At 42.0% G+C, this 19,613-nt stretch overlaps 1 protein-coding gene across 1 annotated transcript in view; it reads left to right on the top strand.

Annotated features, from left to right (window-relative positions):
• Positions 1 to 19,613, top strand: part of SLIT3 (slit guidance ligand 3) — a 597,642-nt gene that overhangs the window by 110,500 nt on the left and 467,529 nt on the right. The window contains exon 4 of the mRNA XM_063085643.1: positions 2,406 to 2,477. Within this exon, the coding sequence (XP_062941713.1) occupies positions 2,406 to 2,477 (72 nt within the window). The remainder of the gene's footprint in view (positions 1 to 2,405; positions 2,478 to 19,613) is intronic.

Below are 19,613 nucleotides of genomic sequence, written 5' to 3'. Positions count from 1 at the left end.
GTGGTTTGGATCCAGGGCTCTGGAGTCAGACCGATGGGGTCCAAATCCTGCCTCTACAACTTCCTACCGCTGGGCCTTGGAGATGTGCTCTACTTCCCCAGGCTTCGGGTTCCTCATCTATGGGCTAGGGATACTAGTAACACCTCCTCCAGCGCCGCTGCTGTTGAGATGCTGTCCATGTAGCACGTCACTGTGTTTGCCATGCAGGTAGGACTCAATCAGTGTCGTTTTTATTATTATTGTCATGTTCTTATTGCAGTGATAAACACTTGCACATACACCGTGTCATTTAAGACTCACTGTAACCCAGAGAAGTAGGATTATTTTGCAGATGGAAAACCGAGGCTCAAAGTGTTAGGTAACTTGCTCTAGGTCCTACAGCGAGAGCCGATACAGCTGGACTTGAGCCCAGCCCTGGCTAACCCCAAAGTCATTAACACCATGACTTCTCCAGTGTTGGTGGCTTCTAACTATTAAAAAGGGACTTATTACTAAGTGGGAACTGCTCTAAACAAGGAGCTGGATTCCCTTCACCCCCCTTTCCCCTGGGCTCCCTACTCTTTTCCACTTTAGTGACGGGAACGCACAAAGAGTGGATACCAGGAATGGTCACAAGAGCACTGGTCAAATTCACAGTGGCAGAAAGAACAGTGGTTGCCAGGGGCTGGGAGAGGGGGATATGGGGAGTTGTTGTTTACTGGGCAGAGTTTCAATTTTGCAAGATGGAAAAGTTCTGGAGATTAGTCACTCAACAATGTGAATATACTCGATAGTACTGAACTCTACACTTACAGATTGCTAAGATGGTAAATTTTATGTTATGTAATTTTGCCACAATTTTAAAAAGTTAAACAACCAACAAAGAGCACAGGTATAGGAGTCAGGCTGCCATAGAGGTGGGCAGGGAACTAGAGCTTCTCCTGTCCAGCTTCCCAGCCTTTTCTCCCTGCCTCCTCCTACTCAGAGGCCTCCCCGACAGTATCCCTGATCCACCCCCACCCCCACACTTCACGGACCCCGTCAGGGCAAGAGGCACAGTTTTTTGAATGGAGGCTTTTCATAAGAGGTCCTAAATGCTCCTGTCTCACATGCTTTGCTCTTTATGGCCTCCTTCTAGTCCCCCATCCCTCTGAAGTTTTGGTCCATAGGATGAAAAGAGGGGAATAGGAGCAAAATCCCACTCAGAGAATCATGTCTGCTTGGTGCAGGGCTCGGGGTGGGGGGCATGGGCTTCGGGGTCAGAAGCTGTGAAGAAGCTTACCTTTTCTTCTCCTCAGTTTGCTTAGTTCTAAGATGGAGATAATATAGTATCTCATGTAACCAGACATGCTCAGTTCATTCTAGGTGGAAAAATCCATTTAGACTGCAAACTGTTCTTTGGCTCCAGAAGACTCTGGCGACTGTGAGGTATATGCTTTAACAGTGGTTTGGGTGTTCACTGATTTGACTGTAGTATAAAGATGCTAGGGCAAAGAAATTGGGGCTAGCATGGAACAGGGTATGCTTCTTGGCCTAACACTCCAAGAAAGCAGCCTTCATGGAGATCCCAAGAATGGTTCAGTGTCCCTCAGAAACTCGGATGGGCTTCTTTTCTGTGGGTATTTAGTACTGACCATGCTCAGGAGAAACTCTGATTGACTCTCTGTTGGCCGTCATTCAATGTGGGCCATCCCTACCGGGACAAATTTTAAATTTTAAACTTAAGATTAGAAGGAAAAAAATGAACTTTTAGGTAGAAATAAGTGTTATGTATTTGTTTTTGTACCAACACAGTTGTAAAATATATTTCAAGTTTTTTTAATGGAGAAAGCAGCCCACGAAGGCAAAAATGCCAAGGACCCACAGAAGTCATCATGCAGCCCTGCTGTGGTCTGAAGAGCCAGGATGGCAGGGATTCCACTCAGTCCCTCAACCCATGGTGATTGTCTCTGTTTCTATGGCAACTGCTATCTGCTCCCACCACTGCTGCCATTTACGATCTGGGGTGTTTTTTCTGATATTTTATCTATGTTTTTAGTGGCTTATTTCACATACTAGTTTCATCACTTGGTCATAACTACCCAGAGTTCATGGTGAGAAAAGTTCAAAAGTCTCATGTGGGATCTGTGAGAAAGAACGTTGTGATCTATTAATTACATCCATCCTACACTCGTGATGGTGGACGGGCAGCATATTAACCTGCTGTGATTTTGCTTATGCTTTGCCTTTGCCTTACATCCCTGACTTGACAACAAGCTCCACCAAGCTGAATATGCCTTACACATTTTAAGCATCCCATATGGAAAGATCTACAGAATCTCTTAATACCTGTTGATTGACTGATTGAAGTGGTGTCTGTAAATAAACCTGATCCATTTTAATGTCCCTTTGACATCCTTTCATTCTTTTTTTTTTCCCCCTCTTAGGCGCCTGAACAAGAATAAGCTTCAAGTCCTTCCAGAATTGCTTTTCCAGAGCACACCAAAGCTCACCAGACTGTGAGTAGAGTTGATTTGTGTTTTCTGGCTTTGGTGATGTGGAGAACATGGTTGCCTTAGTGTGTGGAGCCCAGTGTCATGTGCAGCTGGGCATGGAGACTGGGAGCAGGGCCTTGACATGGAGTCCTCTGCCTCCCACACACACCTCCAGGCTTGACTTCTTGGTACTTCTCTCAGAGGTTGGTGGCTTAAGTGGCCGGTGAGAACTTGAAACTTGTGTTAGGGATCATTCCCTTGCAGGGAGCAAAGTAACTCTTTCATTTAATTTGGATCTGAACTTGCTTCAGAGAAATTCCCTGAGGGGGTTGAGGTGAGTTTATTCACATGAGACTGCCAATGGTCTCAGAGGGCATTGGTTTCAACTGAATATGTCAGCCTGACCACCTTGCTAGCTGGAACAGATCCTGCCCTTTGCCCACTGCCTACCACTTCTGGTCCAGGAACCTTGGGTCTGGAGGTCTATGATTTTGTGGAAAAAGGAAGAAACATCTTCCTTGAGTGTTGTTTGGTCCAGGATATAACAAGGAGTGAAGAGTTGGAGATACCGCTGTGCATTTATTCATTGTGAGAGTTTGGAAGCTCAGGAGCTGAAGATACACGTCTGTGTGGAGACCATGATTCACATATTATGTGTGTTGGGCAAGTGCTAATTATTGACAGTGAACAGCTCCATGATCGTGAACCTGAAACCTTGCTGGCAGTGATTAGTGTAGATCATGGGGTGAACTGGGTCACCGAAGGCTTGGCTTTCTGAATGGAGTGACTACTTAGCAGTCAGGTCGCGAGATTCACAGCCTGGCTGGGAGGACCCTAACATTACTAGGGAGGCTCCAGCATTGTGGCCACTATTCTCATCCCCAATGGCTGTGTTTAATGCCTACTTATGCAGTCAAACAATGCATGTAGGCTCTGAGATAAATTGGGAAATACAAAACACATGTTAGTGTGTGTGCTGAAGAATGAGTTCTGAATTGGAAATATATTTATATAATTTATATATGTCTATACACACAGGCTTGTGTGCACACACATGCATGGATTATATGCATAAATGTATTTTAAAAGGGCAATTTGTTGGAACAACAGCAGGCCACAGTTGGCTGGTGTGCCAGGGTGCAGTGATCTTGTTTGCCTGTCAAGGACATACCTGTATTTTGTAGAGGTCTCCTCTTGCTGTGCATGCCATTTCTCTGGCTCAATCCACCAAGCTGACTTTGTTAAAGGTAGGACAAGAGATGTCCCCCTTTCCACTCTTGCAGTCTGGATCCACCTGGATGGGCATGAGGGTAGACAGTCCAGCAGAGCTGGATAAGCTATGCTAAATGAGCATACCAGAAACCATCCTGGTTTTTAACTTCCCCTTCCCTGGATAGTTCTTTCCTTCAATGCACACCTAATAGCCATTGCCACCCAATACTACATTGCACCTTTTCAACTTGCTCTCAACTCAGTATTGCAGACAATCTGCTATTCAGCTGGAATCTCAGCATCGGTTTCTAGGCAGAGGAAAGGTGCCTATGAGGCTGAGGCTGCTGGATGGCTTTGTATGGGTGAGGTCTGAGTATTCCAGTTCTGCAAGATGTCAAGGGGGCTGGTTCTTCCCCACAGAAGCTTCCCCATGGCCATCAGGAGATGCCCAGTTGTGCAGAGCTGGACTCTATCTAGGCAGAGGAGGTATTCAGGTGGTGATAACAGGTCTCTGACCTGCTGGAAACCAGGCACGGGGGTGTGGGAAAACCCTGGGTTATGTCCTGACTGCTGCTTTCTAACTGAGAGAGTTTGGGAAAGTCACGTTCCCTTCTGTGCTTAAATATCCTCATCAGTAAAGGGAGATACCCCTCCTCCTTTCTACCTACCTTGCAGAGGAGCTGTAAGTATCCGAGATAATGGTGTGCATATGTGTGTTTTCTAGGGTTTAAAGTGCTGTCTAAGTGTAAGTGCCAACTATTGTTAATTATTGTTACTCCTACAGTTCCTGTCTTTATAACCTCAGTTTCTTATCTCCTTTCTCTGGGAGGCATGAAGAGACTAGGAGTTGCAATGAGTACTGAGGTCAATTACACTGAGCTTTTGCTTCAAGCTTTGCGGCTGGGAAGGCAGGAATGGTGTTTGACTCATTTTGGTATCCCACCCTCTCTGGGTTCCCAGCCAGGCACAGAGTTTGGCACATGTTGGCAGGCACTCAGTCAGTGATGGGTGAATGAATAAATGAATGATAGATGAATAAATGAGTGATAGAAGCCTAAGGATATAAACAGTGCTGTCAAGGAGCTTTGATTCTTTTATCCACCATTCATTAATTCATTCATTCATTCATTTAGCTTTTCCCTGGGTGCCTATCCCAACTTGGCCTCTGTGCTGGGTGTTGAGCTGTAGACATTAAGGATACCCAGTTTTCCATGTGCCCTATCATTACACATTCTGAAGGGCTGCCAAAAAGCTGAGAGCTAAATATAATTTTTCTTTATTGAAGCAACTATATTAAGCCAGGTTTGGAATATAATCAGCAATCCCTTTTCTCTCTGGGCTTGATCTTTGATTTTTCTTAATGGCCCTATTATATCTTTGTCTTATTTTTCCAGCCACTCAAGGGCCTTTTTGGAAGTAAGCAGGGTACAAATTAGAAATCAATAAATGTGCAATCATGGGCATGTATACATATGCCACTGGCTCTGTTTTAAAAGAGCACTGCATCTCAGTAGACACAGGGAGCCATTTCCCATAGAATGCAAAATGTGGGTTCTGTGTGGCTGACTACTCCACAGTATGCCATGCAGGGTAAGCAGCAATTCTGGACACCACTTTTCTTTTATTGTTAGACTTCTAGACAAAAACTGCTTAACATTCAGTGTTCATCTGAAGAATACCTTTTGGAAAGGCTATGGTTGTATAATAAAGCATGTTTTGAATAGTGATGGGAAAATGAAATAATATTTATTGAGAACATATGCTATGATAATAAAATTACTAACTAGCAAGTTACAAAAATGCAACTAAAGTTAGTTTAACCCAAACAGGAGATATATTGGTTCATGTAACTGAGAAGTCCAGTGGTAGTTATGGCTTCAGGAACAACTGCATCTGGGAGCTCAGTGATGTCACTAGGACTTCATCTCACTCCCTCATCCCTTGCAACAGTGGCTATGACAGCGAGCAAAAGCAGAAGACTCACAGTGTACTAATTTAACAACCCCAGCAGACAGTGACTTTGTCAACAGTCTTGTAGAAAAGAACTGAGGGTGGATAGACTCTGATTACTTAGCTTGGTCATGTGCCTATGTCTAAGCAAATTGCTATTGCCAATGAGATAGTGTCCTCTGATTAATCAAGTTTATGTCATGTGTTCATCCCACTTATTTGGGGCTGAGGGTGTTCAGGGTATGTGTTCATCCCAATTGTTTGGGGAATGGGTTCCCCACAGGAAAGAGTAATTCTGTTACCAGAAGACAGGAGAAAAGACGCCAAAAGCAAAAACAACAGATGTCTACAAGTTTATTGAGCATCTACTCTACTCAGTTCCCCGTGCTTTAATTGAGTGCTTTGGATCCTCACAATAACACTTTAAGATAATAACACTAGCAAACACATTGAGTGTCGGGTACTGTTCTGAGCACTTTACATCTATCAATGCATATGATTCTCCTAACAACCCTGTGGGGTAAGTACTATGGTTAGTACTGTTCTACAGATGTGAAACTGAGGCTCAGAGAAGTTAAGGAACTTACTCAATACTGTACAACTGCTTAATAGCAGAACCGGTACTCAAATTTGGGTAACCTGGCTCTGAAGTTTGTGCTTTTTTCCAATATAATGAGTTCCCTGCCTACACCTCAATCATAACTCTCATTTTACAGATGAAGAAATTAAAGCTTGCAGAGTTTAAATTAATTGCCCATATACCCCATATATCTAAGTAGCAGCACCGCATTGGGCATCTTGTCTCAACACTCATATTTAACTTTTACACCAATCCTGCACAGCTTAGAGGGGTTATCTAACTTGCCTATAGCTGTATAGGTGGGATACAGTGGGACCGAGACTCAATTCATGTCTGTGTCTCTGAAAAGTCCTTAAGCTTTCTACCATACCACAGTGCCATGCTGATTAAGGTGGAGGGCTGAAGTTATGCTTTCTAAAGGATTAATAATGGACCTGTCACATATTCAAGAGCTTCTCTTAGGCCTTTGCTGGTTCTCCCACCCCCAGCCACCCACAAAGCCAGCACCATCTGATACCTGTGTGTGTCTGTCCTCTTACTCTGTTCATAAGCACACAGAGCATGGGTGTAGAATCCTAGGGCTCGGAAGTACCCTGAGCTTTAGGTAATATTGCCATCTGCAAAATGCCCAGCAAGGTCTCTACCATGCATTGGGCACTGGAGAAATGCCAGCCCCCTCCCATCCTGATGTAGCTCATAAGATGTCCAGTGTAGGGACTGTGCTTCAGCTCTTTCTTGGCTCCCTACTGTGCCTGACTCAGAGCTGAGGATAGGTGGAAGCTGTGGTGTGAAAGGGTTAGGGGACTGTCAATTATGTGTCCTGAAACCCTGGGCAATTTACTTGACCTTTGTAGGTCTCATGTTCGTCATCAGCAAAATAGACAATAATACAACTTCTCTCTCTATGTTGTCATAAGGATAAGTACAAATCATCTACAGACAACATTTACATTGAATGTAGCTCATGATAAGTGCTCAGTGAAAGACGTCTGCAGTTAACTTTGGCCAGCTGACTGATGGGAGTGGTTCATAGCTGAGGCTTTGGGGTCTGTGGCGTAAACATTTCAGCACCTGGGGAAGAGTTCAGGCTCCAAAATACTCATAGATGAGGGATGAATGAGCACTGTACATGGGGTGAGAAGACCCAGGTTCTAACAGCTCTGCCACCCACAAGCTGTGTGCCCCTAGGCATGTTACTTCACCTGTCAGGGCTTCAGTTGTCTCATCTAGAGAGGATGGGATGGAGGACAGTCTGTTACATGGTTTATAGGCTATTGAGTTCTCCTTTTTGCATCTCCTTCCAGCTTTTTCTTTCACCTACACTTGGGAGAAGCAGTGAAGGATTTCTGGTTATTTAAAGGCTAAGAATTACCAGAAATTCTTTAGAAGGAACAGAAGGCAAGGTGAAAACAGTGATTAAAAACCTGCATTGGAGAGCTTTGGAGGGGCTGAGGGACACCGTGGCTCACAACTGTTTTTGAAAACTTCGACTTTGCTATGTGAGAATGAGCAGAACACTGGGGTCCTTTTGGCCCCCCATCCCAGATTCAGGTCCAGAGTTCATTCAATAGTTGGTAATGGTTTAAAACCTGTAACTGCATAAGCAGTTGTGCTAGTGGCCAAACAGAGGGCTCCAATTATTTTCCACTCAGTTCTACTAGGTATTTGGCAGTTTAAAAAAAAATACCACTGGGGTTAAACCTGCTGTCACTCACTTGGGGCAGTAGAGTTGCAAGAGACTTAGAAAGTTAATCCCCAGGCAGCTGAAAACAATATGAAATGTGGCCAACCAACTTAGCCCCAAGGCACTGGGGCTGTTATCGTGGTGGAACAGCTTCCCTACCAAAGAGTGAAAGGCTGTGTGACTTCAGTTTCCAGGGAACTTGCTTCCAATGAATGCGCCCCCTCCTCTGAACTCTCGTTACTGCTAGTTTGTACCTCTGCTTCATATTTACAATTTTCTGCCTTTATCACAGGCATTGTGTATACATGCTCTAGACCCAAAACACTGGAAGCTGCATTTAGGAAGGTGATCTAATGTCTCTTGGAGGCAGCCCAACATTAGAGCAATGAACAGGAACTTTGGAGCCATACAAATACCGCATGATCTGACTCATATGTGGAATCTAAAAAAAAAAAAAAAAAAAGCAGTTCTCATAGAAGGAGAGGCTGGAAGGGTCAGGGCATTGAGGGGAGGAGCAGGGATGGAGTAAGGGGTACAGGGTAAGAGTTTGAATCATACTTTCTGGTGATCCTGGTCAAGTGAACTCAACTTTCTCAGTCTCGTGTTGGTTAATTAACTGTACAATAGGGATAATAATCATAGTTCCTGTATTAGTTTGCTAGGGCTGTCATAACGAAAGACCACAGACTGGGTGGCTTAAACAAAAGAAAATTTATTTTCTCGCAGTTCCAGAGGCTGGAAGTCCAAGATCAAGGTGCTGGTCCGATTGGTTTCTCCTGAGATCTCACTCCTTGGTTTGCAGATGGCCATCTTCCTGCTGCCTCTGTGTCTCTTCCTCTTCTTATGAGAAACACCAGTCGTATTAGATTAGGGCTCCACCCTAACAGCCTCATTTCAACGTAATCAGCTCTTTAAAGACCTGATCTCCAAATATGGTTACATTCTGAGGTACTGGGGATTGAAGCTTCGAACATATGAATTGGGGGGGAGGGGGCACAATTCAGCTCTTGTCAGTTCCCAAGTGTGTGTTACATATTTACTATGGGTCAGGTGCTCTGCAAAGTGCTTCACATATATTCTCTCACTCAATCTCAGATTTAGGAGGTAGATATGATATTATCCCCATTTTAGACATAAAGAAACAGAGTCCTTGAGATTTAGACAGTTTACCCAAAGTTACAGAGCCAGTAACTGGCAGAGCCAAACTTCAAACCCAAACTTGCCTGGCTCCAGAGCCCCCGTTTCTTTCTACTTTTTTTTTTCTTTTTAAAATTTTTATTTTAACATTTACTTGTACATTTTTGTGGGGTTCAGTGTGTTGTTTCAATATATGTGCATACTGCACAATGATTCACTTAGGGTAGACAGCATAGCTCTGTACCCTTTAGTCTGCTCCCTCTCCTCCCTTCCACCCCTGATGCCCCTTACCCTCCCAGCCTCTGGTAACCATTACTTTACTCTCTACTTCTATGAGAAGCACTTTGTGTTTTTTTAGATTCCATATATGAGTGAGATCATGTGGTATTTGTCTTTCTATGCTGGATTGACTTCACTTAATATGATGGTTTGCAGTTCCGTCCATGTTGCTGCAAATAATAGGATATCATTTCTTCTTATAGCTGAGTAGTATTCCATTGTGTATATATACCACAGCTTTTTTATCCATTCATCTGTTGATGGGCATTTAGGTTGATTCCATGTCTTGGCTGTTGTGAATAGCTTTGCAATGAACATGGGAGCACAGGTGTCTTTTCGATATATTGATTTCATCTCCTTTGTGTATATACCCAGTAGTGGGATAGCTGGGTCATAAGGTAGATCTCTTTTTTGTTCTCTGAGGAACCTCCACACTGTTTTCCACAATGGCTGGATGAATTTATATCCCTATCAACGTGTAGGAGGATTCCCTTTTCTCTGTATCTTCCTCAGCATTTGTTATTTTCTGCTCTGTTGATAACAGCCATTCTAACTGGAGTGAGATTATATCTCATTGTGGTTTTAATTTGCATTTCCCTAGTGAGCAGTGATGTTGAGAATTTTTTCATGTGTTTATTGGCCATTTGTATGTCTTCTTTTGAGAAATGTCTACTCAGGTCCTTTGCCAATTTTTTAATTGGGTTATTTGGTTTTTTACTGTTGAGTTATTTGAGTTCCTTAAATATTCTGGAAATTAGCCCCTTGTCTGATGTGCAGTTTGCCAACACTTTCTCTCATTCTGTAGGTTGTCTCTTTACTTTGTTGTTGGTGTCTCTTGCAGTGCAAAAGCTTTCTAGTTTGATGAAGTCCCATTTGTGTATTTTTGCTTTAGTTGCCTGTGCCTCTGTAATCTCACTCAAAAAAGTGCCACCCACTCCCATTTCATGTAGCATTTCTCCTAAGTTTTTGTGATGATTAACTCTAAGTGTCAACTTGATTAGATTAAAGAATACCTAGAAACCTAGTAAAGCTATCTTTTTAAGTGTGTCCATGTAGGTGTTTCCAGAGGAGATTAGCATGTGGGTCTGAGTGGACTGGGTGAGAAAGATCCTCCCTCAATATGGGCAGGAACCATCTAATCCATTGGGGGCCCAGAAAGAACAAAAATGGAGGAAAAGGTGAATCTCTCTTTCTCTCTCCACTAGAGTTGGGATATAATTCTGCTCTCTTGACTGTGGATCTCAGTACTAGAGACTCCCCAGCTTTTGGGTTCCAAGACTTATACCAATGGCACCATCAGCTTCCCTGGTTCTTCTGACTTGGACTGAGCCATGCTACTGGCATCCCTTTTGCAGATGGCCTATCATGGGACTCCTCAGCCTTCACAATTGCATAAACCAATTCCCCTAATAAATCCCTTCTCATATATTTATGTAAGTGTCCTATTGGTTCTATCTCTCTGGACAACTCTGACTAATATATTTTTCTTCTAGTAGTTTCATAGTCTCTGGTCTTAAATTTAGGTCTTAATCCATTTTGAGTTGATTTTATGTATGGTAAGAGATAGGATCTAGTTTCAGTTTTCCACATGTGGATATCAAGTTTTTCCAGCACCATTTGTTGAAGAGGTTGTCCTTTCCCTATTGTATATTCTTGGTTCCTTTGTTGAAACTTAGTTGGCTGTAAGTGCATGGGTTTATTTCTGGGCACTCTATTCTGTTCCATTGGTCTATTTGTCTGTTCTTATGACAGTACCATGCTGTTTTGATTACTATAGCTTTATAGTATATTTTAAAGTCAGGAAGTATGATGCCTCCCACTTTGTTCTTTTTGTTCAAGATTACTTTAGCTATATGGTAAAGCATACCAATTTACTGTATAGCTAAATTGTGGTTCCATACAAATTTTAAGATGAGTTTTTCTGTTTCTGTGAAGAATGTTATTGGTATTTTGATAGGGATTGTGTTGAATGTGTAGATAGCTTTGGGTAATATGGATGTTTTGAGGATGCCATTTCTTCCAAACTAAGAATGTGGGATATCTTTCCATTTATTTGTGTCCTCTTCAATTTTTTTCACCAATGTTTTACAGTTTTCATTTTTGAGGCCTTTCACCTCCTTAGTTAAATTTATTCCTAGGTATTTCATTTTTTTGGTAGCTATTGTGGATGAGATTACTTTCTTGATTTCTTCTTCAGCAATTTTGTTTTTGGTGTATAGGAAGGCTATTGATTTTTGTGTTGGTTTTATATCCTGCCACTGTGCTGAATTCATCTATTAGTTCTAGTAATTTTTTGGTAGAGTCTTTAGGGTTTTCTATGTATATGATCATGTTACCTGTAAAGAGGGATAGTTTAACTTCCTCCTTTCTGATTTGGATGTCCTTTATTGCTTTCTCTTGCCTTGTTGAGCTGGCTAGAACTTCTAGTACTACATTAACTAAGACTGGGGAAAGTGGGCATCCTTGTTTTGTTATAGTTCTTATTTCTAACCACATTTTCTATACTATAGTTAGGAGAAGTTAGTAACTAAAGTGCCATCTAGCAGGAGCTTAGTGAGTGCTAGTTTCTTTATCTCTTTGAAGCCCTAAATGAGCCCAGAGTTGTTGAATGACTGGAGCCATATACCTCTACGTAGTAACTGCTGTTATTCATAGATCCCTTTGCAGCCACCATAGTCTTCCACTTCTGCACTAAACTTTAAAACATAACTACATGCAATATATGTCTCTATAAAACTCTGCATTGATGTGAAACAGTGCTATAAAAGTGAAAGACCAGTGGAGAAAACAAAAACCATATTACCCAATTTTCCAATGGAGTTGTTATCTGATGTGGTGAAATGATAATAGGAAAATGAGAAAAGCAATCCATCAGGAAGGTGGAGACTTCAGAGATGGCCTGCCTGGGGCTGCATGGGGATGGTGAGAGATGGGGATGGTGAGACCATCTGGAGATGGGGATGGTGAGACCAGCCTCACCATCACAGATGGATGGTAACTTTTCTTGGGGCACAGCCAAGTGAGACTCAAGAAGAATGTCCCTGCAAACTGGGCCTCCATTTCCTCCCCTTTTCCTCTGTTCCCCAAGCCCTGAACATTGCACTGGGGCCAGCCTTCTGTGTGTTTTGCGTCATGCTTCATCAATGGCAAGTTTTGCCATGCACTTGAAGACAGATTTTGCTTTAATCTGTGTGTGAACAGATAACGGGTTACAGCGGGTGCCTTGTCACTCTTGGTATTTCTGTTTTGTGGACTTGCACTCTCTCTGTAGTACCTTAAGCCAGAACTAGGAGAGAAGGCCTAGAAAGTGTCTTTTCTCCTTTCCTTCACTGGGGATTTATCTAGCTGAGCACAGAAGCCTGTGGACTTATTCATAGGGTTGATTACAAGCCTAATATTTTGAATTATCTTGTAGACTCTTACCCCATAGAATTTTAGAACTGGGAATGAAAGTTATCCAGGCCAGCACTTCTCAAAATTTACTATACATCTTTGCACCTGGGGATCTTGCTAAAATGTGGATTCTGGTTCCGTAGGTCTGGAGTGGGATCTAAGAATCTGCATTTCTAACAAACTCCCAAGTGATCCGTCTGGCCTGGGATCACACTTTGCAGAGCAAAGATCTAGGCTACAGTTGGTTCTCAAATTTAGCATACAGGAAAAAAATCGCTTGAGATGCTAAAATGCTGATTTCCTGGCATGCACCCAGGAAGTCTGTTTCATCAGATCAGGAATGGACCTACGGATTTGACTGTGTAAATAGGCAACCTAGGTGGTTTTTCTGTATGTCACCCGTGGGTGTTTCTTATACTTTAAGAAACACCCATCTAGCATAGCTCCCGATATTTTATAGATTTGGGAAGAGGAAAAGAACTAAACATCTTTTGAGCACCTACTATGTGCCTGGTACTTTATGCAGGTGCCAACTTCTTTGGTCCTTCCAAGAATCCTGCAAGGTAGGTATTTTTATGCTCACTACACTGATGACAAAACAGGCTTGAGGAATTTAACTCACCAGGAATAAACTCAGGTCTTTTTGACCCCCAATTCTATGTTTCTTTTCTACCTTACTGCATGCCTCCTATGCTGAAACATACTTTAAAAACGAGAGAAAACAGTCATAGATTTATGAAGTTTTCATGGTTCAGTATCTTGAACTTATATGCTTTTATAAGCATATATGAGCACATGCTCCTATCTGAGATGTAGGATATTAAGACTTGAAACATTAAAAGAGAAAAATTTATAGACTTAAATACATGTTAGCAGGTAGACCTTTCTAAATTCCCTACAATTTATCAAAGGTAGAGTTAGGTTTTACATTTTTAATCTCTTTAGTCTTTTGGGCCAGCAGAAGAGTTTTCTAAAGTGATCAGGCAATACTTGTACCGAGAATGTTCTGCCAGCTTGGAAATTGTTTTTAATTTTTTTTTTTTTAAGAAGGAAAGAAAACCAAGCTGTGACTTTACAATGCTTTGGAATTACAGAATATGCTTGTAATTTTTACAATTCTGCACAGACTTCTTTGCCACATCTGGTTGATATTACTGGCAAGGATATATGGGGGGAATAAACCATAGACTGGAATGTGAAACATCCCACAAAATGAGTTTCTTAGGTTGCTGCATAAAGTATTTTGAGTCTCCCTCTCTTTGGAAGGGTGGCTTAAGTGATTTCATGGATTTAGTATTTTCTTTGGTTTGAAGGTAAGAGGTTTTTGCTGGTTTACTTGGTGAGGATTCCAAGACAGTTCTCTGAAGATGTATGCATCATTCTAGTGTCATGCTATGGGCCAGGGTGAGAAAAGCCACCTTCCAGGGAAATCTGACTAACCTTGGGTCAACAACACTGGTGCTGATGGCAGAACCCTGGGACCAACCGAATTACTGTAGAAAAAGGCAGAATGTAGGGAGAAAGGGTAAAATATGTAAGGGCTTCAGATGCCTCCTGAATCTTAGCTCAGGTGGTGCATTAAACAGCTGAAGGCAAGACAAGCTCACTTCTCGCACAGACGGCTGAACGTCTTCATACGTCGGTACATTCTCTTTATTGTATGTGAAAATAGTAGGTTGGAAAAATAGAAACATAAGACAAACACCCAGCTGAAACCTGGAACTCAGTCAATTCTCTGTTGGTGGCATTCCTGCTCAATTCTCAGGAAAAGAATTATGTGACCAGGGACAACTAAAACATTGTTGAACACCTACTGTGTGTGAGCCACTCCAATGTGATGGTTTCGAGATGCTGAGTATAGAACCCAGAAATGTCAAGTCGGAGCCCAGAGGGTGTGAGTATGGGCTTCTTGCCACCTGGCTCCTTCTCAGACTTCCTTGGCTGGGACCCACCTGCAGAGCTGGAACCTTGACAGCTGAGACCTTTCTGCACAGCACCAGTGCTGCTCTCAGCACCCTGTGGTGTGTGGTGGAGTCGGTCAGCCTAGGTGGAGTTTTGTGGCCATCACCAAAGGTGCTCAAATAAAGAGTGTGCTCTTTGTTAAGAATGAGAGCCAGAGGCCAGCTTTTACTCACATTATGGGATCCTCATTCTCCTTATCTGGAGTTACAAACTATCTAGGGAATTAAATGTTAGGGAAATTCCACATTATATTTTTAAAAAATCAGCCCTTTTAGGTGGGCCAACCCCAAACACACATTCTTCAATTGTCTGAATGATGCAAATGTACCCACATCTAATAATCTTCAAATATTTGTTCTTGAACCACATTCAGCATCAACAAAAACATTTCTAAAGAGCTTAATCATCTCTCCTTTTCAACCAACACTTGAGAATCTCTCTAGGGGACAAATAGAGTTTTAATTTGATGCCCCAAATTCTAGCATAATTTTAAATTACAAAATGACTATGTAACTTTGTCTTTCTTCTGTCTTTCCTATGGGCTCAGTATCCTGGACTTGAACTCTAAATTCCGCTGCTTAAGGTTTGCTGTTCATTTACAGAGTCCTGGAGTTTGAGGCCTATAATGAAAGTGTTGACACATTATTAACAACAGCAAAACTATGTTAACACAGTGCTGTCCAAAACAAATAGAAATGCAGAAGTTTAAGTAAATTTCACGCTCTTTGACTGAATTTAGTATGCTGGACCTGAGTTTTTGATTCATGGTTTTGAATAATATTTTAATGTTTTATTCATGATGTTTCTTTCTTTCCATCATTCCTTTTCTAATTCTCATCACCCAGCTTGTGGAGATGAAGACTGCTTGGACGTGTGGCCTCCTCTTGATTGGCAGTGCCTATTGCATAGCCAGAAACTTTCCCCATGGTTGGCTAAGTGCAGCATTGTGCTATTGGACTGATGGTTTGGCCTCGCATTGGTGTGTCCTGGGCTTTGTACTTGAATTGTTGGTCAATGAGTCAGCTTTTGATTGAAAATAAGTGTATAGAATCATTCCAACATATCCCCAAGCAAAAGGAGCATCTTGACTTTTGGAGGCCAAAGTATTCTGGAGAGAAAAGTGGATTTCCAAGAGGGTGAAGGGGTAACCTAGGACTGATCCCCTCCATCTCAATCTTATTTAATTTGGGATTTATGAAGCTCTATGCTGTGGATCAAGATTCTCAGAGAATCCTAATAATACCTTCAGTAATTTTTTAAGATGAAAAGCAGCGGTAATAATATAGAAAGAAAGCTGGATCATCAATTTTATTGACATTACTGCCCTAAACATCTCCTTCCTGTTTCTCTATGTCTACTACTCTACTTCTTTTTTCAAAAGCATATGCACACACATATGACATACCATGTACATACACATAAAATCTTCTGTTCTATAGGAGAATCCCAGACAGATAAATGAATATCCCTCCTGTGCTGCTGAATCAAAGCACAGATAAAATTTTTCTTTAGTGCAAGATACTGACTGTTGAATTAGCCAAAATTATTGAGCAATACTGTGACAAAATATGAGGGGTTAGAAAGGTGGTGGCCGTGAGGGGCGGGGATAGGCTCTTTGTCTCCTTGGCTCATAATTGGTGTTTTTGGTGCATAGAGATGGTAGTGGCAGATCTGTGTCAGAGACAGTAAATTATTACTTTAAATATTGTCTAGTCTCCAGAGAGAGCTTCCACTTTTCCCTGGAAGAGATGTGCACAGGTCAGTCTTCTACCTGAGACCTTCAGGGACTTCCATTCCATTTTATAGCTTAGAACAGGGCGTTGTCAACCACCAGTTCCCAAGGGCTCAGCCACTGAACAAAATTATCTTAGAAAATAATAGTTCTCGTTTCCATTGCTAATGGTGTTCTCTGAGGATCCTCTCCCCTTCTGCATGGAAGTTCCTTTATTTAAATGAGAGTGAAGAATGGGAGATCATTGGGTCCAATGAGGGTGGAAAGGCAGGAGCAGGGAAAGACAGAGCTTCCCAGGGACTACTCTACTCTTTAATTTCTCCCTGACTGGGTAGTCATCAACATGAGAGGCATGGAGGTTGGATAGAATTTGTCATCTCTGCCTTTACCACCACACATTACCAATTTGTCTGCCATCTTCCATCTCTGCTGCATCTCCCTTGGACCAGCTATCCTCCTTTCTTGATTGGATGATTGCGAGGACCTCCTCCCTAATCTTCTTGCTTCTCATAGTCCCTCCTCATCCATCGTTCACCCAGCAGCCACCATGACGGTTTTAAGACAAATCAGGTCTCTTTGTTCTCCCCAATTAAACCTTTTAATGACTTTGTGTAGTCCTTAAAACAAGCCTCAAGCTTATTACATAATCTGGCCCCATTGGTTTTCCCAGTGCCTCCCAGGTTGCTCTCCCCACATGCACCACACTGCAGCCTCATGGGCCTTTGTCCCATTGCTCCAACGACTCTGGTCTCTTCTTGGCCTTGCTTTTCCTTCTGCCTAGATCATGCCAACTGCAGATGTCACCATGGCCAGGTCCTCGTTGAAATACAGGTCCCAGCTCAAACATCATTTCCTCACAGAGCCCTTTCCTGGTCACCCTGTCTACACTCATATTCTCTTACCTTTCTATTCACTGTCTATAAGATGAACTTGTTTTATTTTCTTCATAGCCGTTATCATGACTGAAATTATTTTGTTCATTTGTTTACTTGTTTATTTTCTGCTCCCCCATTCCTCAGTAGAATGTAAGCTTCCCGAGAGCAGGAATTTTGTCTGTCTCGTTAACTCTGTAATCTCCTACCACTGCATCTAGCACATGGTCGGCATTCAATAAATACTCTGAAAATGGGCAAATGAGAGAAGGAACGTGATCTCCATAAAATCTGCTTCTCACTGTGTGGTCAAAGGCACCTTTTGCTCCAAAACAGAGCTCTCTCTTCATTGCCTTCCAAAAGCCCCAAGTGACTAGTTAATAGCAGGTGTACATATGTACACTCGCATGCACATGCACACATGCCCATGCACACTCACATGCATGCCCATGCACACACACGCGCATGCCCCTGCACACTCACACGAGTGCACATACACAAGAATGAGGTTAAAACTAACACAGTGGGGCAGGATTTCATACTACAACAGCAGGTCTCTCAGCAAAGAGAGAGAAACAGCCCATGCTAGAATCCTCTTCTAGCAGATGTGAGCCAGGGCCTGAGACTGAGAGATAGGGAGGGAAAGTTGTTTTTGATGCTTATTTCAAAGATCCAGGATTAATATTCTGTGATACAATGAAATGAAAAGATAAGCTTTGTCTCCAGGCCTCATTGATTTTTGACTTCTAGTGGGCATTGAAAGGGATTGTCTAGCTATTGGAAGCCTCAGCTCAGTGAAAGCTTTACCAAAAAAGGAAAAAAAAAAAAAGAAGAAGAAGAAAGAAAGAAAGACCTGTGGGGACTCAAACAAAAACCAAATCTTAGTCTGGAAAAAAAAATAAAAAAGCATAGATTACACTAATTTACTCAACATTGACCTAAACCTCCAAATTATTTTTTTCTTGATCTGAGATCTAAACCAGAGGTTGTTTGAAAGACATCTGGTGAATTAGTTCGAACCTGAAATGAACCATATCTTCTGAAATAACTGAACCAGAACCGCAATGGGACATCAAAATATTTATGTTTTCCAAGCTAGCTCTCTCCGAGACTCTGGCTTGTTATTGTACAAAGCTGCAACACCAATGTTCTTTTTTTTTTCCCCCTTTCTCCCATCCTGTCCCCCACCCCATTCATCCCTTCTCCTTTCTGCAAAACTTACCATTATTCAATAACAGGCCACCACCCGTACTGCACTGTGGAACGTCGGTTCTTCGGACTCTCTTTATGGCTCCCATGTTAATGCGAGATGCTGCTGTTATGGAAGACCTGACCCCTCAGCATCCTTAATTCCATGTCATCAGAAAGAGAGGAGGTGTCTTTTCAGTGAGGGCACATTCATTAAATGAATGAGTAAATAAAGGATGATTGGATGGAAACAAAGGAAGAAAACTTGGAGAGTAAGGAAGAGAAGAAGGAAGGAAGGAAGAATCACAACCACAACCAAATAGTAAATGTGGATCGGGATGCCAAAGGTATAGGAACAGTGAAGGAAAAAGGAAAGGAAAGAAAAAATTAGGAATCTTTGGGTAGGGCATATGTCTCAGGTTTGTTTTTGTCTTTTTCTGGCTCCTCCCATAGCAGATGGAAGAATTTCTTTTTTTTTTTTTCCTAAAAATATCTACCATTTATTAAGCATTTATTATGAGCTCTAGCATTTTACCTAAATTATCATGGTTTTTTTTAAATTTTAACTTCTAAATGTATATTGTAGTTGATTTTCATGACTTTTTACTCATTCCTCTTTCCCCTTCCCTCTCCCCCTCCCTCCCCACATCATATCTGTTCACTTGTCTTAACAAGTTCAAGGAATTGTTGTGATTGTGATACCTGTACTCCCATGTTTATTGCAGCACTATTTACAATAGCCAAGAGTTGGAACCAGCCCAAATGTCCATCATCAGATGAGTGGATATGGAAAATGTGGTACATCTACACAATGGAATACTACTCAGCTATAAAAAAGAATGAAATACTACCGTTCACAACAACATGGATGGACTTAGACAAGATTATATTAAGTGAAACAAGTCAGGCACAGAAAGAGAAATACCACATGTTCTCACTTATTTGTGGAAGCTAAAAATAAATAAATAAACACACAAACAAATAAAGGGTGGGGGGGAAGAAGACACAACAATCTCAGATGGAAGAATTTCTGATCACACATGTGACTCTCCATTCTGTGCCAAGCTCTGTGTAAGCTTCTGTCTCTACAACAGCCTCTCAGGGTGTAAGAAACCATCTTCATAGAATGCCAGAGCTGAATGGCACCTTCTGGGACTTCTAGACCAATACT

This window comes from Cynocephalus volans, chromosome 2, assembly GCF_027409185.1.
Source record: "Cynocephalus volans isolate mCynVol1 chromosome 2, mCynVol1.pri, whole genome shotgun sequence".
Classification (NCBI taxonomy): domain Eukaryota; kingdom Metazoa; phylum Chordata; class Mammalia; order Dermoptera; family Cynocephalidae; genus Cynocephalus; species Cynocephalus volans.
Note: the sequence above shows the minus strand (reverse complement) of the source record. Positions and strands in the feature narration are given on the sequence as shown.